This window comes from Podarcis melisellensis, assembly GCF_964234715.1.
Source record: "Podarcis melisellensis genome assembly, chromosome: 11".
NCBI classification, from domain to species: Eukaryota; Metazoa; Chordata; class Lepidosauria; order Squamata; family Lacertidae; genus Podarcis; species Podarcis melisellensis.
This window is the reverse complement of record NC_138543.1, coordinates 49,110,326-49,134,305: the sequence shown is the minus strand read 5'-3', so window position 1 is coordinate 49,134,305 and position 23,980 is coordinate 49,110,326. Positions and strand designations below refer to the sequence as shown.

Sequence of the window (23,980 nt, the reverse complement as noted above, 5' to 3'; positions counted from 1 at the left end):
CTTTGGAGAGCTGCTGTCAGTCAGCGTGGACAATACTATTTGTGTTAGGCTCATCACAAGGTAATTTATTGTGCTTCTATCCTCAAACATTCCTGCCTGAATCCCAGCGCACTCTACAGTCTGCCCGGAAACAAACCCTCAAGATTCCTCGTGCAAATTTCACACGCTTCGCTGAACATGTATTTCTGGTGTGTAGCATGGCGCTGGGTTTTGTGGTTTGTTTTTGCTTTTTGCAGCCATGAGATGTGATTTCAAATTCAGTGATTGGGGCAAGGGGAGATGAGGAGGGCAGAGAAGACCCCCCACAATTCCTTTTCCAGAGCAAACTTAACAGCTGGAGGAAAGTATTTACCGAATCGCATCGAGACGCATTCAGCCTTTGCATTATTTATTGTTCGCTACTGAGAAGGATAAGGCCATGAATTAGTGATGTGATAAAATAACCTCCCAAAAAACCTTTTAGGAACTACAGTGAAAAGGTAAGAGCTCCTGATCATATTCCGTAACTTCTCTTGGCTTTTTGCGGGACCATATTGGAGACAGGCATCATAAATAAATAACCTAAGTGAAGCAAAAAGAAATGGGGGGGGAGTGTTGAGGTTGGGGAAGGAATCTCATACGACTCTATTAAACCAGTAATTATTCCACATACACACAGTTTAAGGCTTGGGGGGGTATTAAAACCTTTAAAAAAGCCTCTCTTAGTTCCTGCCTAGTGAAAAGTACAACTAGGAACAATGGCAATGGAGCAAGGTCTTTTTCAGTGGTGGCCCCTCATTTTGCAATGTCAGGCTCATCTGGCACTTTCAGGTGTCTGGTGAATACCTTTTTTATTTTCCCAGGCCTTTTAAATCCATTTTAGACTTGAGCCATTTTTTCTCTTAGCAAAAGAGTATATTGCTGCTGAGGGTTGGGGTTTTTGACTAGACGGCCCTTTGAGTCCCTTCCAACTCGGTGTGGGTTTTGTGACTCTTAGGTTGTTTTATTTCTTCTTGTGGACTGCTCCGAGAACTTTGTAAGGCAGTCCCAGTGTAAGTAAAATAAAAAAAAAATGAAACTTGATAAAAGCCACAACGTTGTCATTTAGGATGTCCTTACCGCTCATCTTGAGGTGTATTTGCTCAGTGGTGCAGGCAAAGTGCTCTTCATATGCTCAGAGGTACTCTTGCCTTCAGTAGGACTTCACATGTTTGAAACCTGAGTTGACAGGTGAGGAACGGGCGATTGGTGGCATTCGCGAATTGGAGAATCCGATGGGTGATTGGGCGGGTGACTGGTGGCTGCGGCAAGGCCTGCTGACGATTGGCTGCTGCGGCGGCAATTGTGTGTGTGATTGGTGGCTGATGGCGGCAAGTGGGCAGACAATGGGTCGCCTTGTCAAGGTGTGCAATTTGCAGTGGCGGTCAGGCGGGTGAGGGATTGTCAGCAATCCCACCCCAAAAAAAGGGGGGTGTCTTATACACGGAAAAATCTGGTAGATTCCAGAGAGACAAAGGCAGGTATTGGTGTGGTTACATGAGAATAATAATAGACTGGCTTACTTTACAAGGGTAACTGTAAGGGTAACTGAAATAATGTTTGTGATGATAGTGATTTAGTAGTAACACCCGTTTGTAGGAATGTGTCTTGAAATGAAGCCACAAATACAGGCCATCATTATAATGGTGCTGGGGACTGCTGGCTGCTGTTCCTCTCTCCGTGCACTCATTCTTGACCATTTGCTTCGAGCCCCTGACTTTGCTTTGTCCGGCACCGGCTGCCTTTTCCCTCTCATCAGGGAAAACAGCAACTAAGCGTGAGATGAGGGCCGAGATTGGCTTGGTGGCTGCTGATGTCGTATTATTGGTTACCAGCAGTGATTTGTTCCAGTAGGAAATGGGTATTTTGGAAAGGGGAAAGGTTGCAAGTTTCCTGAGCAGCTTGTTCCCTTCTCTCTTTCATCTTTCTCCTTCCCAAGGCAGAAAAGAAGTTTAGGAGAATGTGAACAGAAACTCTCCTAAGTGTGCAGGGCTATTCGTACTACTGATACTACTAGTAGTAGTTGCTAGTAGCAGCGGTGGAGCAAGCTGATTGGGTGCCTGGGGTGGCACATGTGCCCTGCTCCCAGGAGCAGGGCCAGCCAGGGCAGGACGCTCCGCGGGGCCTCCGAGGAGTCTACTACTAGTACTAGTAAAGGCAAAGGGACCCCTGACCATTAGGTCCAGTCATGGCTGACTCTGGGGTTGCGGCGCTCATCTCGCTTTATTGGCTGAGGGAGCCAGCGTACAGCTTCCGGGTCATGTGGCCAGCATGACTAAGCTGCTTCTGGCGAACCAGAGCAGCGCACGGAAACACCGTTTACCTTCCCACCGGAGCAGTACCTATTTATCTACTTGCACTTTTACGTGCTTTCGAACTGCTAGGTTGGCAGGAGCAGGGACTGAGAAACGGGAGCTCACCCCTTTGCGGGGATTCGAACTGCGACCTTCTGATCGGCAAGTCCTAGGCTCTGTGGTTTAACCACAGTCCCGGTGGGAATGTAGAGAAGTTAATTTTGGGGGGCAAGTCCTAGGCTCTGTGGTTTAACCCACAGTGCCACCCCCGTCCCACTAGTACTATTAGTTACCATTATTATTACTACTAGTACTATTACTATTCCACTTATTATAGTTGTTGCTGTTGTTATTATTCCTAAAGTCTGGAGTCTTAAGAGTCATATAACTGAGTCTTATCAAGGGGTGAGGATGCATATATTTTGGTGCCAAGGTCTCACAGGAGCCAGCTGACTGATGGCATCTACTGCCCTTGGAATTCCCTCCCCTTGAATATTAGAAAGACGCTATCTGTTGTCTTTTTGGCATCTGCTGAAGAGTTTCAACAAGCAGCCTAAGGCTGCATTCAGACAACATTCATTCCATTTCCCCAGTGTTTCCACACCTGATGTTTTCCGCCTGTTATGTGATATTTCGCACACTCCTTGAAATCTAGCAGATGTGTTGCAGTGTGGTGTAGTGGTTAAGAGCGGTAGTCTCATAATCTGGGGAACCGGGTTCGCATCTCCGCTCCTCCACATGCAGCTGCTGGGTGACCTTGGGCCAGTCACACTTCTTTGAAGTCTCTCAGCCCCACTCACCTCACAGAGTGTTTGTTGTGGGGGAGGAAGGGAAAGGAGAATGTTAGCCGCTTTGAGACTCCTGAAAGGGAGTGAAAGGCGGGATATCAAATCCAAACTCTTCTTCTTCTTCTTCTCTCATGGTTTAATTTCCCCACATTTGCCATACATCATACCATTGGGCACAATTTGGGGTGGCATTCCAGCAGACAGTTCTTTCCTGCCATTTTCATGGATGAATCATGTGCACACATGTGTATAAAAGGCAGCAGCATGCCCAGTGATGTTAGAAGGCTGACACCGAGACCCAACAGAGGAACACTTTAACCCAATCCAAACCAACCCCAGCCATGTGCAAATGAGGTTTGGTTTGCCCTGCTAGTGTCTAAACTGAACCTAAACAGTTTCTCAAAGGGCATTGTTTTGTTTTGTTTTGAAATACTTGTAGATCAGGCATGGCCAAACTTGGCCCTCCAGCTGTTTTGGGACTACAACTCCCATCATCCCTAGCTAACAGGACCAGTGGTCAGGGATAATGGGAACTGTAGTCCCCCAAGTTTGGCCATGGCTGATGTAGATGTTCCACACGGGCTTTCCACATTTCATCCAGGGAACTTCAGTTCTGCAAATGTGCATTTGGCAAGGCCTTTCCACGCTCAAAACAAGGAGGGGAGGAGAATTATGTTGGCTCAGCTTTGTCTCCAACCATGTGCATTAACTTAGCAGATTAATGTTGCATTTACTCAGCATAGTACTGCCGAGCGGAGCAGGAAATATAGTACTGTAGAGTTCATGGGAGTAGATATAAAATATTAGGTCAAGATTGTCTGACCCGCTATGCTAAAAGAGTTATTTGTTCTGGATTCATTTCACAGCCGTTTTCACTTGCTTCAAGAATATGCTATATTTTGCCTGCCAGATTATCACTATTTTGTAGGAGGGATTCGAGAGCATACTAGGTTTGTGCAATTAAAGCACTTTAAAGTGCTCTGGGGCTCTAGTGCAACAGATTCACTACTATTTAAAAAGCATGCTTTTTTTAGCTTAGAAAAATGACGAATGAAGGATGAACAGGAAGGCGTACAAACACCTTGCAAGCAAATCAGGATAGCCACTTCTCATTGTCATGTAACTGCTCTGCAAACAAATCAGAATAAATGCCCAGTAATTACCATAGTCTAATCTCTGCATAAGCTTTCTGCAAGCAAATCTGCATGAATGCCCAATAAACAGATTGTCTGGAGGAGCCCCGAGGCTGCCAATTCTAACCACAGCAAGTCACAAGTAAGTCCTGTTGAACACGGACGTGGGTGGCACTGAGCCTCTTGGGCTTGCCAATCAGAAGGTTGGCGGTTCGAATCCCTGCAACAAAGTGAGCTCCCATTGATCTGCCCCAGCTTCTGCTAACCTAGCAGTTTGAAAGCATGCCAGTGCAAGCAGATAAATAGGTACCACTGCGGTGGGAAGGTAAACAGTGTTTCTGTGCAGTCTGGTTTCCGTCACGGTGTTCCGTTGCGCCAAAAGCGGTATAATCATGCTGGCAACATGACCCGGAAAGCTGTCTGTGGGCAAACATTGGCTCCCTCGGCCTGAAAGCGAGATGAGCACCGCAACCCTATAATCGCCTTTGACTGGACTGAACCGTCCAGGGGTCCTTTACCTTTTACCTGTTGAATTCAGTGGGGCTTAGTCCTGAGTAAGTGGCGTTAGGATTGCAGCCTAACACAGGGCTGGATTTGAGGGACAGCAAACCCACAGCTGTAGGAATCAGGCAGAGAAGCATGTCTGCTGAAGAGACCCTGTAGGAAAAGAGCAAAATGCTTCCATTTGGGAATATATCCTACAGCGTTCAGATAATCAGGTCTCTTAATTTGGGGGGCGGAGGAGGGAATCAGTAGCGTAAGCCAACACTAATAGCTATATCTTTTGGAAATACAATGATTTAACTGTGTCTGTGGTAATTCTTCCCAAGGGATTAACACAATCCATTGTAAGACCTGCTTTTCACTTTGTTTTGAACATAGATTTCTCCGTGTTCGTTTCCATGAATCTGTGAATGCCCAGCTTTCATTTAGGATTGTGAGGAAGATGTGAATCTGTCCATAGAAATCAGTGATTGGGATTTAACACACTTTTAAATGTGTCGGGGGGCAGGTTGAGTTAATGTTTTTGTTTGCATGTGTTTTTATGTCTTTATATGTTATGTGTTTTTATGTTGCAAGCTGCCCTATGAGGGCAGTATATATATTTCATTTTAAATGCTAATGCTATTTTAGTATGCATCAATAGAAGTACAGGGGCCAGATCAAGGGACGTAATAGTCCCCCTCTATTCTGCCTTGTTCAGCCCCAACCTGGAGAACAGCGTCCAACTTTGGGCACTACAATTTAAATAGGATATTGACAAACTGGAACATGTGCAGAGGAAGGCAACCAAGATGGTTAAGGGTCTGGAAACCAAGTTTTAGAAGGAATGGTTGAGGGAGTTGGGTATGTTTAGTCTGGGTAAGAGGAGACTGAGAGGTTACAGGCACAAAATATCTTAAGGGCTGTCACATGGAGGATGAAACAAGCTTGTTTGGAAGGAGGAATTTTGATTTGGCTCACATGTAAACGTGGACCTTTTAAATTTGCACTTTCTGAATCAATACACAAAACTGAAATGCAGCCGCCCTTCAAAATTCACACTTCTCCCAATTTTGCAATGCAGCTCTCCAGCCAAGTAATGTGTACAAAATTCGCATACTGGGGAGAAGTGTGGGGAGACATGCACATATTGGTGAAAAGGACGTGTAGAATACATTACATTAGGGGAAATGGGATAAGAATGGGCACATTAGGGGGAAAATACAGTGGTACCTTGGCTTACCATAATCCATTCCGTAGGTCCGTTTGTAAACCAAAACAGGTTGTAACCCAAGGCGCACTTTCACCAATGGGACCTCCACATTTTTTTTGTCATAATCCCGAAAAAATGGGTTGTAATCCAAAAAAAAAGTTTACAAACTGGGACATGCATTTCCGGGTTTGACGTGTTTATAAACCAAAATGTATGCAAACCAGACTGTTTGCAAACCAAGGTACCATTGTACACTAAAATGCTGTTGAATTTTCACAATGACTTTAAAAAAAAAAAGCCAACCACAAACTAATGTGCAAATCTGGATAACTGAACTTGAGGCTGGAAAAATGAGAAACTGAAATGGTGCGATTCATCAAATTTGCCTAATATACACATTTCTGCAATGTAGTTTCCCCGAAAACAATTCACTTTTGTATGTTATTTTGCTATGCTTCTTGTACACATTACTTCTCCTGCCAACCTAGCAGTTCAAAAGCACGTCAAAGCACAAGTAGATAAATGGGTACCGCTCTGGCGGGAAGGTAAATGGCGTTTCCGTACGCTGCTCTGGTTCGCCAGAAGTGGCTTAGTCATGCTGGCCACATGACCCGGAAGCTGTACACCGGCTCCCTCAGCCAATAAAGCGAGATGAGCGCTGCAACCCCATAGTTGGTCACGACTGGACCTAATGGTCAGGGGCCCCTTTACACATTACTTGGCTGGAGAATTCACTGCTGCAAAATTCAGAGGAGTGCAAATTCTGAAGGATGGCTATTTGCGTATTGTTTTGGATAGTACAGAATAGGGTAGGTTCCCTTTGAAATGTGAGCAATTTCTCCTCCATTCCTAGGGGCAGAGCCATGGTAGTCTGCCTATATGCTAATGCCAACCCGGTTAATTACACACTCTGTATTAACGGAGATGTTTTTTACTATGCACTTCGCCTGCATTAGTCACTCCCAGTCAGAAAAGATGGGCCTGGGCAGGTTGGATATTGACGTTTCTGCAATTTGCACAATAAAAGTTTAACAGTTGACATCTACTCTACAGCTTCATCAATGTTTTCAATGTATCACCTGCTCAGTTGACTGGTACGTATGCATGCATTGATTCTCTTTTTCTCTCTCTCCTCTCTCTGTTTCTCTTTCCTAAGCATGCAAACGCAAAGAACAAGAACCAAACAAAGATAGGAACAACTCCCAGAAGAAATCTCGTCTGGTTTTCACTGATCTCCAACGCAGAACACTTTTTGCCATCTTCAAAGAGAACAAACGTCCGTCCAAAGAAATGCAGATCACCATCTCTCAGCAGCTGGGCTTGGAACTTACCACTGTCAGTAACTTCTTCATGAATGCTAGGAGGCGGAGCCTCGAGAAATGGCAGGATGATCTGAGCACCGGGGGGCCCTCCTCAAGCTCCACCACTTGTACCAAAGCATGATCGAAAATCAGAATCTAAATTGGGCACAACTCAACTAATATATATATGAAAAGGAATGGATTCTTCCTGGGGCCCTTCACTGGTGATGTGAAAGCACAAACCTCTTAAAACAGTAATACTGATTTACAACACAGGGCATTTTTATTTTATTTAAATGGTTTTTTAGGGTTTTCTTCTTTTAAAAAAAATATATGTGCAGGTCAAAAATACATTAAAAGGCAAGACTAAGCATGTCTGAAACAGACGTAGGTCGTGCATGACCCAAATTAATCCAGGGTTATCATGACAGAGCCAACAGAAGCTGAAAATGTTCATCAGCTTCGAGGGCCAAGGAATCGGTCAACAAGACAGCATCAGCTTTGCTAAGATTTGTTCACCAAAGGAAATCCAAAGACACTGGACCTATTTTGTTTCTAACATGCTTAGTTTCTCCACACTACTATACCAAAGCTCACAAGCATTGAAACATACAAGTACTGAGCACAAACTCAATCTAGACCTAAGAACATGGGGGGTTTATTTTAGAAACTCAGGCATTGTTACGTTAAACATTTTCAGAACTATCCGACTTGCTTTCTCTTAAGGGGTGGGGGGGAATGTCAATGGAGATAAGGTCTTGGATCAGTACGATTCGGTTCCCTTGAACCCAAACTATCAAGCACAAAGACACCAGAAAACAGGAACAGCTCTGGACTCTTTGCCTGTTCTTACAAGACGTGCTCGGAGTTAGGGGGTGTTAGCGAACACATTGGTTTCAAGCACACTTTTGCAGGTCTTCACAATTTCTATTTGTACATAGTGCAGACACACACTCAGGAAGCCAGATTAAGATGCTACCACAGATAGAGCAAATGCAACACTTGAAACGCTCTAGACTTTATTTTATATTTTTTTAAAAAAACACTAATGGTGAATATGTCCTAAACAGTTATGAGACATCCAATTTCATCCCGTCACTTATTTATTTAATTTTTTTTTTTTTTGGCCACATCCATTCTGTGTTTGAGTTAGTTGGTGTTTCCAGGCAGGAAAATAAAGCCAATGCCTTCATAACTTCACTGACCACTGGAGCGTATTTTTCGCACCATAGGACGCACCGGACCATAGGGCGCACCCAGTTTTTTTGGGGGGAAATAAAGGGGAAAAAATTATTTCCCCCCCCCCCAGGCGCGGGGCTGGGGCGGGGGAAGCTCGAGCTTCCCCCGACCCCAGCCCCCAAACAGGCAGCTCTCCGCAAGCAGCGGGAGCGCTCCCGCTGCTTGCGGAGAGGTCCGCGAAGCCTGGACGCGCTGAGCTCAGCGCGCCCAGGCTTCGGCATGCAGGCACCTCTCCGCAAGCAGCAGCGGGAGCGTTCCCGCTGCTTGCGGAGAGGTCCGCGAAGCCTGGACGCGCTGAGCTCAGCGCGCCCAGGCTTCGGCATGCAGGCAACTCTCCGCAAGCAGTGGGAGCCCAGCGCTGGGCTCCCGCTGCTTGCGGAGAGGTGTGCGAAGCCTGGAGAGCTGAGGGGTCGGTGCGCACCGACCCCTCTCACTCTCCAGGCTTCAGCGAAAGCCTGCATTCGCACCATAGGACGCACACACATTTCCCCTTCATTTTTGGAGGGGAAAAAGTGCGTCCTATGGTGCGAAAAATACGGTACTCCAAGTCTCTTCCATGGATAAAAAGCATCCCACCCACCACTTCATGTAAGAATGCAACACACCAAAGATGCAGGATATTGCAAGCCAAAGACCATTATAACTTGCCATTTCCCAACGTCATCGTCATCGCCATTGTCCTTGTCATCAGTGTAGTCAGGTTTTGAATATGTTAGAAGTAAACACCAGTCAATGTCTAGTGAGCTGAAAGAGACAGTGTTCTCAAGTGAAGCATCAAAGATAACTTTTATTCTCACTAGGGTACAGTGTTCACCTAAGGATACCCACACACAACACACACCATCTTTCTCATCAGAATTGCTATGGTCACTCAATGTGCATATTCACCAGTGAATAGCCCCCCATTCCTTGGAACACCACTTGAGTGTTCAAAAGCAAGCCAAATGCTGTAACGAAACTTTAAAGACACTTGAGACTCTTTTATGTACTACTTAATCGAAACCAAAGAAACTTTTTCTGCACCTACTTCTTCTGCAACAAACTGTTCCATTTAGGGGGGGAAAAAATAAAGAAATGAATAATAATTTAAATAAAAAAATAAAAAAACCAAACCAAGGAAGCACGTCAGGAAACAAACCAATGCTAACACACTGTGTTTTGACAGACATCTTGGGACATTTTTAGGAAGCAGAGTTCAAAGAAAGGGTTGACAAGAAAGGAAACGAATGGAAAAGCCAATGGGGATTGCTGCTTCATTTTGACAACTCAGTAATCTTAAAGTTGAAGATTGTCTTTAATTTGTGCCTATGCAGTTTTTTCAAAAGAACAAGGAACAGAGCAACCGAGACCTCAACAGCTACAATACCAAAGATGAGGATTTCTCACGACTTTTAGTTCAGTTCATTCTCCCCCCCCCCCTTGCACAGCTAATATGCGTATAGCACGATTGATCTGTGCAAAGGTAAATTGATTCTGTTTCTTTTGAGCAACAAAAAACAAACACACAAAAAGGATGATATTTTTCTTTTTAATATTAAAAAGTTCTTTTCTTTTCTTTTTCCAATTTCTGCTCTCACGTGGAATCTCCCAAAGGATTCCATGGGCTCCAAGTATAAGATGTTGGGATACTAAGCTAATGGATCTTCTCCAACCCGATATTGTGCGTGTGTGGAGTGGAGAAGCATCTTACTCTTTAAATGATAATTTTGGCTCAGTGGGTTTGCATATGTTATGTGATTTTTAAATGGTAACCTAGGAGACAGGGGTCAGAGAACAACTTTTGTGAATGCAAATGAATGGTATGTGTTCTTGTTTCATACTTGAGGAATCTCATACTGTTGGAAAGGAGCCTGACACATATAATCCAGGCAGTGAATAGTTAGTTCTTTCTCAGATCTTTGGGCAGTTTAACTTCACTATCCAGTGTCCTGCACATGGCCATTAAGTCTTGACCACTCAGGTCCAGGTCCTCCCACCAGACCAGTGTTTCTCAAATTAGAAAATCATAGACCTTCTAGACCTTCTAGCTCTTTGGTCCCCACACCACCAAGCAGGCCCAAACAATCCTATGCCTAGCTCCTGCTCACACAGTATACAGCTCTGATTCATCCACTGTATACAGCTTCTTCCCTCAGATTCATATACATTCACTCTTCCTGGGAGAACTCCCTCTCTGAACTCAGGAACTGGACATATAACATCAGAGATGCATGACTCTACCCTTCTCAGTCATCAATGTGAGTGGAGTGGTAATCCTTCCTTTGGAGAACCCAGAATATTGAAAGCATATTAAGTAATAACACACCACCACCCTGGTTGAGAAACACTGTTCTTGGCGACTTTTTAAATATTGCGGACCCACCAATGGTATTCTGTCTCCATCGAGAGCCTGTGTTCTGTTAATTCAAGCTAGTAATGAAATTTTCATAATGGCTATATGCAAAATCCACCTTCAGTCACCCCACTTCAAAGGGGAACCACCTCTAAGACACCTCCAACTCCTCTGTGGGGTGTTGATTTGCTGTTTGGGAATCAATACCTTAAGCCGGATGAGGAGCTGGAGATGTTGACTTGCAGGTATCATCCACACCCATTAAAATTGTTGCTAGTATTGCTAGACTTTGGTAGCAAAACTCCCCCCTTTAACAATTCTGGACTAAGCTCTCAGCTCAGTTCCATCACTATAACAATAACAGGGTGGTTATGATTAGCTTCATTGTAGGAAAGGATTTGGAACTGTTTCACCTGTAGAACAAACTTGGATTCTTCCATGAGAAAGAGTTCAAGACGTCTTTTCAAATCCTAACCTGAAGATCTAAAGGAAAAGCACCCAAAATTCATTCCAAAGTGCTTCGCTGTCAGAGGTGGATTTTGCTTATATCAGAAGGGAGTGTTGGCCCTAAAAGTCTTGGAGCCAAAAACCTAAATTTTCCCTTCTAATTATTTTAAGAATTGCCATGGCAGAAACTGAAAGCCTGGCTTGAGGTCCAACCATTGCCACAGTGGCTTCTCAATGGTCACAGAACATCAACACTGAGTGAGTTTTGCAAAGCCTCTTGTGCAAATGAAAAGGATCACGAGGTCCATGTGAAAGTCTGGGTATGGTCAGATCCAGGCATCGGCAGATCCCTCCAAAATAAGATACACACTTTGCATCTTGGGTCATGTTCTATTCAAGAATGTTCACTTATGCAATGCTGTCGATTCATTCTTGCATTTGATTTGCTCATATGTCTCAGACGTCTACTTGGGATGAACATGGTACTTCAGCTGAAGAGCAAAAGCTCATTTCCAACCTCTTCAAATACTGCTCTCTGTTTTTCCTTTGCTTGCCAGGGAGAGATGGGTGATTCTGGGGGACTTCCTAGGCAGCACAGTCAGGTCAAGCAGCTCACTGGCCAAGACTGTCAGGCCTCACTCTTGCCCTGCATGAACTGAGAGTGTGCCCTATATTACAGCAGCCCCCCCCCCTGTGGCTGTGTGTACATTGCAGGGAAACATTAGCAGCGATAAGCAAGCTGTCTTTCTCGGAATGCTTGTCTGCCATGCTGGCTGCTCTTAGGTATCCAGGAAGCCCTGATAAGACCCCAGGAACTCTAGAGTGACACAGATTGAATGCCGCTGATCTAGAATCCATTTATATTGCCTTTTTTCCAGCTGTTGGTGAATGTGGGATTTTTTTTTAATATCCAGGTGCTCACACCATCAGACACACTCTGGACTGCAGAAGATGTTTCTGGATCATTTTTTTTAGGGAGCATGGCCAGCGCTCCAATCCTGTCAATTGATACCATAGATCAGGCATCCCCATAGATCAGTCCAGATGTTTTGGGACTACAGTCCCCATCATCCCTGACCACTTGTCTTGTTAGCTAGGGATGATGGGAGTTGTAGTCCCAAAACATCTGGAGGGCTGAGTTTGGGGATGACTGCCATAGATGCTACAGGGAAAAGGTTTCGTTACACTCAGTGACTTGCAGAGTCTTTGCATCAGTGTAAACGGCTGCAACAGGAGGGATTTCCTAAATTGCAGAAGTCCGCCTTTGTCCAAACTTTCAAGCAAAGGGGTAGGGAGTTTCCCTCCACATTTACCTGCTCCCACCCCACGCACTGGCATGACAGTACACACACATAACTGGTAAGGCAGGGATAACTAAGTGCTCCCCTATTCCTTGAGCTAGAGCAGGGTTTCTCAGGCTTGGCCCTCCAGCTGTTTTTGGACTACAACTCCCATCATCCCTAGCTAGCAGGTCAGGGATGATGGGAAATGTATTCCCAAAACATCTGGAGACCATGGAAAACCCTGAGCTAGAACCACCCACTGAGACAGTATCAGAACAAATCCCGCCATCCTCTGTCAAAGGTGCAGACAAAATCCAATTGCAGCCATACCATGCAGACAAGCAATGGGCAGAAAGCACTCAGTTATCTATGGAAAGGCTAGACAACATTATAAACATCTCAGTGCTAAGATTGCTGTCCAAAGAGGCTTGTAATCTATGCGAGTCACAAGTCATGAAAGACCCCACACCCCATTTCTGTTATATGCAGGCAAAGAAGTCACAGTCAACGACAACAGGAAATCTAGTTTAAAAACAAGAAATGTGGAAGACACAGATTTTGCATGTTAAGGGGAGTGGAATTCAGTTTTATCCAAGCACTTAAGAGGCACCGGGGCTCAGGATAATTGCTGGTATTGTACTGAGCAACAGCCCAGTACAAACGATACACTTGATGCAAGAGCTCTGCATTTTGACTGACTATGTTCTTCTTAACTAGGACCTCCCTTTCTACCCAAGCAAAATCCGCGTGAAAATATTTTACATGGCAAAAGGTTTAGGCTGCAATCTTACATTCGCCTACTTGGGAGAAAGTGCCATTTAACTCAGTGTGACTTACTTTTGAGTAGATGTGTATAGGATTGCACTGGCAAAGCAGTCAGCCAGGAATGGGAAACCTGTGGCCCTGCAGCTATTGTGAGAAATCCATCACTCCCATCCAGCAAAACTGAGTCTTCCCATCCCTGCAGTAAGGCATACCTACATTACAAATTTATAGTGAGCTTCCCCTTAAAATCCCATGAAAGGTAGTTTGGGAAAATGCAGAGAAACTTCCTTTAGAGATCCTTAGCCCCCTGCTACCTGGGGACAAGTCAGAGATGTGGCTTTTGCTTATCATCACACATTAGGTCTTCCATTTACTCCAGGTTTGAGAGAGAGAGAGAGAGAGAGAGAGAGAGAGAGAGAGAGAGAGAGAGAGAGAGAGAGAGATAAAACTCAGAACAGTAGAGCATGTATCTCATTGGGTTTTTTCACATAGTCTGAAACATCAAAAGTATTCATCAGCATTGAACTGCATTCCTGAGGTCAGCACTGGCATTATGTGTGTGTGCACATGTGTACACACACACACACACACACACACACACGGCAAGCCCTGGAAGGCAAAGCACCCAGAACAGGAATCCCTAGGGATGAGGAGAAAGAGTTCGTGTGGAGAGCAGATTCATTGCACACAATCAAGGTGTGCTTTGCTAGGATTGGAGTGCCCAAGTGTTGATAAAATATACCTTATGCAAAGTTTTGTGTTCCTGTGTGTGTGTGTGTACCCATTGCACATGGATATATACATATATAGACACACACATTCAGACTTACCTGCGGTCTTACTCTAAAGAGAACTCTGACAGCATTTCTGGCGTAATGGTCATATTGGTGAAAAGGGATAATCTCAGACTGTCAAATCCTGTCATCTGGTATATCTACTCAGGCATGAGACGCATATTCTGTTTTAATTATATGAATACGAAAGAAAGTGGTTAATGTTTGACATGCCATTTGCAGCTCCACCAATGGCTGCCAACAGTTTAGCTGGTGATTTCTACTCAACGTATAACACACATTCTTCCTTCTCTGAAGTTTTCCAGTGTCTCTGTTCCCATTACTTCTGTTCCTAACCTCTTGTGGTCTTATTTTGACTTGTCCCAGCCGTATTTCCTTCGTTGCAGTTGCACTGTTGGTAAACATTTATGTAACTTTGCCACCTGCCATTCACCGAATGACAAGGGCATCTTGGAGACATGGCAGCCATTGTTAAGATTTTTTTTTTTAATGTCTTGGCTTAAACTTCTGTATAATTGCATTGAGTACTGCTCATTTTGTGTGTTCTGCTTCACCAAATAATAGCGATATAGTATCCCAACATCTTCCTTACCTTTTATACTTGGAGTTTTTTTTTCATGGGCACATCCAAGATGAATTCAACTTTCAAGAAACCTTGGATATTGTTTAATCATCTGTGGAGGAACAAAGAATGTGCTTGATTACTTCGGTTGAATAGCTTTATACTGGATCTCTCTTAACTAAAGCTAAATCCAAAGACCTACGGAGGACAAAAACCAGCAAAACGTAAAGCTCAGACCGACTTACGGGAATAGCAACCTCCTTTTTTTTTACCCAAAAAAAAGAGGAGAAGGGGCAATGACATAGCTATGGGGGAACAAAAATTCTGATGTTTTTCTTGCTTGTCACCATATTTAAGTATTTTGTGATTTTTTTTATAGATTATGCTTGGCCTACTCTATATTTATTATGGGAATTATTATTTTTGCTATTGTTTAAAAGTTACGCCAGTCATCTTCAAAGCCTTTATTTCTTTCCTGATAATGTTGGGGCTATATTGGTGGTTATCGATCGTAAGATTTGCTTTGATGAGATCAAGACCTAAGCCGAAAGCCTTAGCTCCAGTTAAATTTTCCTTCCGACCAAAGCTTCTGTTGGTTCCAATGGAGCCAGTGCGCCATCTTGGATTTTCGGATGCGACTTTAGCCGGAGCTAAAACGGTAGGGTCAGATTTCTGTTGATTACCCTTTGTGATTATTTTGATGATGTTACTGGTTATTTTGGTCATAGCCCACTTGGATGTGCTCCCAAACATGTCCCACTGAAATGAACCAAAGTTGTGCAGGAGCATGGATGCATGCTACTGCCGCAGATTTCAATGGGTCGTGTGCAAGAGCCTTTCCTGCTGGGCTGGGCCTTTTTGTTAGACTTAATTTGCTCTCCCCCTTATTTATCAATCCTAGAATCGTAGTGCATCCTAGATGCAAATCTGAGGTTAGCACATAAATTTAATGGGGAGGGAGGGAGGGAGTATTAGTAGAGTTCTGTTACAGACATGGGAGGGGCGGGGAGACAAGGTACCAAAAATATTAAAGAGTCCCCAACCCCTCTCCCCAAACTGCAGCATGCTTTATTTCTTATAATCAATCTCAATGGTTTTATAAAATGATTGACCCTTAAGTTATTTAATTTAATTCCTCCTCACCTCACTCAAAATAATGAAACCAAAAAACCCCAGTGAGGGATACCTTTTTAATTATTATTATTATGGCACATAAGAGCCTTCATAATATAACTTATTTATTTAACTTATTCAGCATCTACTGCAGGTGCCCTTGTATAGTTTATATTTTTATTTTTTTTATGAAATCAACTTAAAGCACTACAACTTATTTGCTGTCAGAACAACAGAGTGATGATGATTTTTCTTTTTTCCTTTTCTCTTTTTGGACAAGCAAGGAATATTTTGTCTAAACCATGCATTCAGGAACAACAGGGGATTTTTTAAAGAAAAAAAAAAACCAAGACACTGCAACACTTTGCCTGAACTTTGTGGCTTTTTAAAAACTTAAGCTGGGGGAAAAAATATAAAATAACAACAAGCAAAAAATAATAATAATAATAAACGAATAAAAAAAACCTAAAAAGAGAGAAACCCTTAAAGTAGCTGCTTCCAAGAATGAACTTTGTGTGTGTGTAAAAAAAATAAAAATTAAAAGGATTAAAAAAAAACTGAAAAAGGAAAAAAAAACTTTCTATTTCTAGTGAGAACCAAAGAGGCTACCTCACTGACTTTTTCCATTTGTAATTTTAATCGTGTTGATGATACCAAAGATACCAAAGATTTCTTTCTCTGTGCGGTCTGCATTTTGCTTGTGCTCTTTATAGTTTTAACTTTTCCTCCTTCACTTCCAGTATGTACAGCTGCAACTTAGATGCCCCGTCCTCTGTCCCGACAAACACCGTCATCAGAGGGAACTGCTAATTCTGACAAAGTCATTTTCTGTGTTTTATCCTTCTGCCACCCCCTCTTCCCCCTGCCCCAGTCCCTACCCACTGCCTCCCAAAAAAATGAGACCCACAGCTTGATCTCAGGCACAGTTGCCTTCTTACAGCAAGAATGATCCACATGCAGAAAAGAGAGGGGTGTGGGTGTAGCTGATGGAATTGCCCAGCAATTTTTGCATCATGACGCTCACACTTGCTGCTCTGAAGGATGGCAGCATGCATGCCTTTCTGGAATGACCTGAATCAGAAAGACGTACAAAATCTATCATCGCGCTCCCTGGAGCGGACTCTCCAAGTGCCCCTGTTTTCCAGGGACAGTCCCTGATTTACAGAAGCCATCCCAGTCCTTCATTTTCCTTAGGACACCCCCATTTTCATCAGATAAATGTTGGGGGGTATGGAGTTACATGACCTCCAAGCCAAGGAGATACGCAACTGCACAATCTTTAGAAGACATCTGAAGGCAGCCCTGTATAGGGAAGTTAAAAAAAAAGACGAAGTTTTATTATGTTTTTATATACTGTATGTTGGAGTGGCTGGAGCAACACAGTCACATGGGCGAGGGTATAAATGGTAAAATTATTATTGTGGAATAGGACATTCCTGTTTTCATCAGAGAAATGTTGGGTGCTCTGCTGAAGTGGCCTTAGCCAGCTGAATGGGAATGTGAGTCCCTTTCTGGAATCTAGTTAAGTTTCCTGGATCTAGTTGCCCATGACTGCAATTTGATTGGGACTATGGCCTAGACCGATGGGGAGAGACAGTCGCTTGGTGCTAGGACACAGGCTATGCACCCAGAAGGGCGCAGGTTCAACCCCTGCCATCGCCCATTAAAATTAAATAATGTATCGCTGCTGAAGGAAGCATGAGATACACTACAACTATTACTGTGGATTACAATTGATGGGTAACAGGTGGTAGCAGCTTAACTCCTGAGAGAATGTAGCTCTTGAAGACCAAAATTGTTGCCCGCTACTAGCTAGCTGGACCGGACCAATGGTCTGACACAGCATAATTTAGCTTGGTTTGTTCATAGACATGCAGCAAGTGCACCAGTTTTAAGGGGACTCACATTAACTTGAGGGGAGCATTCAGACTGTGATTATAGATTCCCATCCTTGGATGTAAGTTCCACTGAGATCAATGCAATCTCCAAGCAGGTGTGTTTAGGGTCTGGATCAAATAAATGAATGTGCTAATCATACCCTTGAAGCAGGCTTTGCCTAAGCCGGCATCCTCCCAGTGTTTTGGACTATGATTCCCATCATCCCCAGGTGGCCGAGGATGATGGGAATTGTAGTCCAAAACATTGGGAGGGTGGGCAGGTTGGTGAAGGATGCCCTAAATTATACCCTTCCTTGGAAGTAAATCCAACTAACACCAGTGGTGCCTACTTCAGAGCAACTGTGGCTGGACCATCAACCTATGCATTTGATTAACTTCAGTTTGCCCAGTGTTCTTCTGGCTTGTGGCCATTTGGAGGTGGAGCTCCAGCCATGTGGGCTTCTGTGCATGCACAAACTTCCAGGACGATCATGTTTCATTTCAGCAGAAGCTCAGCAAGGCATCTCTTCAAATGCAAGGAACGGCCACTTCATTGAAGAGCTTGATTCTCATGCAAGCTTCTACACAAGGATCAGGGTAGATGTGTTTGAGATCAAGCTGTGGGGATCTACAAAGTAAAGAAGGCAAATGTGTTGAACATGAGTCATATTTTATTGCTATTCTTGTTGTTCCTAGGAAATTACCTCAGCCGTTGTTGTTTCTCCTTCTGCTAGCTGCTAAATACTTGTTGGAAATATCTGAGGGACTTCACCCAAGATTTGTTGACACCATTTGATTCTGGCATACTCAGGTTGTCTGTGTGTCTTAGTTTACAATACATAGTCATTTATTTCAGGACAGTCCTCTACTAGATATCCAGTTTAAAGGGATAAGAAAAGATAACAAAAAATGACAAATATGCATCTTTTGATTATTATTATTATTATTTGAAAAAAGCAAACCACAGGCAGATTAAATCAGTATAGTTTAAATGGTAAATGGAGCAATGGCCTGCCTCCGTATAAGGCAACTTCCTGTACTCCAAAATATTCAAAAGACCTTGTGAAATGTGCTTTCAGAAGTTCCTCACAAACTCTGAGGAGAACTTGCTTCCAGGATTTTCCTGGGCTCAGAATTCCATAAAAATGACGCAGGAGAAGACCCTTTCCAAGCCATCACCAATTTGGCCTCCCCAAAAAGAACACCTGAAGCAGGAACTCACTGTCCCGGGGGGGGAGGACGGGACCTGCTTCTTAGAATACTGTTTAAACCATCTCTATTCTGCCATTTCCCAGCTTAAAAATTTGCAAAGCTCATTTTACCTATTCCCAGAGTTTAACAATCAACCCCGCCCTGGAAACAATAGCCCTGTGAGGCGAAAAGTGGTGGGGTGAGGGAAGCCATGGCTGTTTATAATAGTATATTAATGTTTAGTGCAGATGAGACCTTGGTTTAGTTGTTTATTATTATTATTATTATTAATAATAATAATAATAATAATGCCTATTTCTAAGAAAGATCCAAGGCATTTTACAGCAGATTAAAATATACAAAAAGTAAAATGAGACAATATTGTATACAAATGTAATTAATAATAATAACAATGGTTCCTCTCCCATCCTCCACTTTGCTTTTTTCCAACAAGGTTTTAGCAGATCGGCATAGATTTTTTGACTTGCAAACTGTGCCCTTCGTCAGTTCAACACAACGAAACCCCAATCCTGTCACAGATTCCTTTTTGCCTTCTCATCCTTCCTTTCCCCTCCTTCCTCCCATCCCCTCCATATGACGTACTTCACCCCCCTCCCACCGCCACCAGTTTCTTGACTCCTATTGTGTAAAGTTTTCTACATTGCGTATGGCGATATGCCTTCAACATAGAGCTATAATAATTCTCAGGATGCCTTCCATGTGTGGAAGACAATGATTGATCCTTTGTGTTGAGCCCTGCCCGGCCGGGCCCTCCGTCGACCTCTCGCCCTGCAAGGGAACGTCGAAGGAAGTCCCAGAGCCTGGACACAGAAAATGATGCAAAATTGGCAGGGCCCTTTGATGGCAAACCACATTTCCTATCAGACTCATGCTTCACGTGCAAAGTGTGAACTTACCACAGGATGAGTGCCTTGCTTGAACCAAAGCAACGATTTTGCCAGTCTAGACCTCTCTGTGCTTTTTTTTTAATTCTTCCTGTGAATACCTCAGCGTCAACTGGGCCGCCATATTGTAACTGGTGGGCTTATTGTACTGTGGTGCTTTGCAATGCAACCCTGCAAAGAACATGACTTGTAATAATAATACCAAAGGTCCTTTCCTTTTCTTCTTCTTCTCCTCCTCCTCCTTTTCCCTCCTTCTCTTCCTCTCCTCTCTCTTTCTTCATGGTTCCAAAGCTTTAAAATATAACCATGGGCATGTTGGCAACGCAGACCGCTCAATTCCTTACCGAATTTTCTCAGATATACCTCATAGATGATAGTGTTTAGAGTAATGTTATTATAGCGTATGTAATAAATTATTCACTTGTTTCATTTTGGTAACTGTGATTTAAAAGAAATAAAAAAAAGCTTTATACGTCTTAGGTTGTGCTTTTGTAATAGACAGGAAAAAAAAGGTGCGCTTAAAGTTGTATGTCCGTCTTTCTTCCCTTTGGATTTTTATTTATTCTGGATTGGGAAAAGTTGCAGAATGAGCCCAAAGTTTACAGTTTTTCATATTTTGCTGAAGAAACAATCTGTGTTAATTTGCTCTGTTGAAGAAGAAAAAAAAAGTATGATTTATTTTCTACATTTGTGCTACTTGGTCTGAACAATTAATTGTTCTGTGTTAACGGTGTAGTATTATAATTAGCAACTGCTATAATTTCAGTGCTATAATTTTGATGCATGAGGCAAAAGAAAAAAAAACTTAGCAGTGTAATGCATTGTGGTTCTTAATAGCGATTTCTTTTTCATTTGGAAATAGATGTTTCCCTTTCATTTGATGAAATTTATTTATGCATGAGAGCCTGTTATCCGTTAGCGGTTGTGAAACAGTTTGTGTATACATTGCATTTAGACTGTGAAAAATGTGCACAGTTCTGTCTCATACAGTTGAAATATTGGTTTGCAAAGTGAAGGTATTTCCATTCTAATATGCATTTAGATCAGTGCACATTGGGGAGAGAGAAAAAACCCACACCCAGTCCAAATTAGATTCAAATTATAATGTTAACAAGAAAGATTGGCCAGTCGGCAGTTCCCTGTTTCTAAGACAAATGTCACTTATATGTGGGTACTTTGACACCTCTTAATTGGAAATATGAGTCAGCTGTGCATTGTTTTCCAATACAAAAGGAGTTCCTTTGGCTTTATGGTTAAAAAATAAAATAAAATAAATCTCCAGCAATACATGAAATATTATAGCAAATTTATATAGCGATTCTGAGAAGATGAAGAAGAAAGAGCAGCAATTTCCCCCTTAGCTCTGCTGGGAATGAACACCATACAGATGGTCCAGTTCTTTATTTCTCTTGGGGTTTATACAAGGTGGTCAATGTTTGGCATAAGCCAAACCCCACCGGAATTAGCAGGGTCTGTTCAAGTCTTGTTGTCTGCTGTGACTGACAACAGGCTCTTTTGGTAGTTCAGTCTTTAAAAAAAAATCAATTAAAAAAACCACACCCAACACGGTTATAATAGCTACTCATCTACCTTGCCTATGCAACTGTATTTCACTTTTCAAGTGTGTCCGAAGGGTGTTTGTCCGTTTTGTTTTGTACCTCACCAAAAAAAAGAGAAAGAAAGAAAATGGGGACAGCCTTCTTTAGAGGACAAAGTAGGGCGCCATGGCTTATATTTACGAAGGTATATTTTGGAGACAGGTCAAGAATGCTGTGCACTCTATTCTGACTCGGTCCTTTCAGAAGCATTTTGCTAAGGAGGGTGGGCAGCAATAGATTTTGGTCCTTGGTTGGGGCACCTTCGCTGATTCCAACCACGAACGCAAAAATTGGACACCCACAAGATCTGGTCCAGCATTTTGGAATCAAAGGCTGCCTCAACCATATAGGCAGGGTAGACCTTGGGCCTGCCATTATCAGATGTCAAACACGGGTTCTTGCATCTGTCTCAGCCAGCTCCTTGCAAGAGTGCTTTGCAGAATCCTTGTGGTTTAACAAGAACGATGGGGTACACTCTCAGGCTATGAGAGGAATTCCTTTTGGCCCAATCCCTGCAGCACACTCTCCTGTCAAGGGTAGCACACACTACTTGAACCAGCCTTGACCAAATTAAAACAAAACCAAAACCATAGTATGTGGCAGAACTGGCTTGTCATTAGCACACCGGATCTCCTTTGGGTTCGTTACTAGTCCCATTTGCAAACTTTCTGCCTCAACCCATCCACCCGGCCACACCATAAAGCCAAAAAAACTGCTAAGTACACTTTACTATGTTTAGGAGAGTGCCACTTAGGAAATAGGCCGTGTGTGGGAAACGGCAGTCTGCTATACAAGACGACGTCCAACATTAACATCCGTAGTGTGTTTCTATGTCTTTTGTCATTAAGAATATATTGGACGTGTGCTTTACATTAGTGCAAAGGAACATATTTTTTATTTGGCCTTATAAAAGTAGATTGTGATAAACGAAAGCTTTGTACTATAGTCTGTTTATTTTTGTTTTCCTATTTATCTGCCAAAGATGGTACTGGATACAAGGATTTTAAATAGGTTTTTTTGTAAGACAGTTAATGATTGTAATAGTGTTTAAAAAGAAAAAGAAAAAAAACTTCCCAAAAGCTTTATATGTTCTTCCGCAATAAGCCGAACCAAATATCTGTTTCAAGGGAATTCCAGTCATGCTAACAGATTCACAAACCATAGTTACCCAAAATGCAGCCGTTTGTTGTAATGTTTGCATAACACTCAAATGCATTTATTTTATTTTTTTCTTCGATCCAAAGGAAATAAGGGGTATGTGAGAGAATGGCAATGGCAGCTGCTGTTTCGCCAAACAGCAGGTGGTCCAGCTTACTAAGTTTTGCCAAGAATACTTGTAATTTAAGGTATATTTTATAACGCCATTATATGTCTTGGGTTTTTGTTTTCGTTTTTTTGGTTTTTCTTTTGTGAAGGTGATATGTTAAATCGAGTGTTCCAGACAAATAAAAGTAGCTACAGAATGAATGTTATTTTATTATTAAATGGTTTTTACTCAATTATTTGTGCCAACAGACATCCTTTACCTTAATAACAAATTACTGTATATGTGTCAAAGTCTTAATTTATAGTTCTTGATGTGAAAATAAAGAGAAAAACACGTATGGTTTGTCAAAGTTGAATAAATGAAGAATGCCTACTCTTTTTTATTTTTTATTTTACTTTACTTTTATTTTGTTGCATCCCCTTGCACAAGACACACCTTGTGCCATGGACAAGAAGGGACCGATTGCCTGAAACCCTGCATAGCCTCTGCCAATCATTGTAGACACTGAGTTATGCCCAAATGTTGTTAGTGGTTAAGAGCAGTAGACTGCACAGTTCCCTACTGCACAGTTTCTCAAAATGGAGAGTGCTCAGAATATGAAGGGGCAACTATAGAGAGCACCACAACCTTACTTCGCCCAAGATTTGGAAAGCCTGTGTGGTGTAGTGGTTAAGAGCGATAGACTCGTAATCTGGTGAACCGGGTTCGCTTCCCCGCTCCTCCATATGCAGCTGCTGGGTGACCTTGGGCCAGTCACACTTCTCTGAAGACTCTCAGCCCCACTCACCTCACAGAGTGTTTGTTGTGGGGGAGGAAGGGAAAGGAGATTGTTAGCCGCTTTGAGACTCCTTCAAGTAGTGGGATATCAAATCCAAACTCTTCTTAGAAAGCTGCAAAGCTGAGCTGGTGAGAATGAACATAGGCCTGCATTCAGGCAAAGTTACTTCCCATTGAAGACAGCGGAACAGGAATTATGTCAGGACTAACTCAACCCAACTGATTTCAATGGGAACTAAGTTCAGCTAACTTGGTTTGGATGCAACCCACAGTTGTACAGTGGACCCTCTAGTTACATACCACTCTGGATACGTAATTTTCGGGTTATGAACGCGGCAAACCGGAAGTGTATACTTCTGGATTTCACTGTGCATGTACAGAAGCAGTGCCTCGGCCTACAGACTTTTCGGGTTGCGGACGGACCCCCGGAACGAATTTAATTCGTATCCGGAGGGTCCACTGTATAAGGCTGCATTTCTAAACAGAAATGCCTGAGAGCAGTGGGTTCTTTTCCTGGGGGGACGCAGGGGGACACGTACCCCTAAATTTTTTTTTTAGAAAAAAGCACTGCCTAAGAGTAACACCCATTGAATTCAGCAG

At 42.9% G+C, this 23,980-nt stretch overlaps 1 protein-coding gene across 1 annotated transcript in view; it reads left to right on the top strand.

Moving 5' to 3' along the window:
* ONECUT2 (one cut homeobox 2) overlaps positions 1 to 8,261 on the top strand; it is a 69,065-nt gene extending 60,804 nt beyond the window's left edge. The window contains exon 2 of the mRNA XM_081929845.1: positions 7,086 to 8,261. Within this exon, the coding sequence (XP_081785971.1) occupies positions 7,086 to 7,372 (287 nt within the window). The 3' untranslated portion in view covers positions 7,373 to 8,261. The remainder of the gene's footprint in view (positions 1 to 7,085) is intronic.
* Positions 8,262 to 23,980: the final 15,719 nt, after the last annotated feature.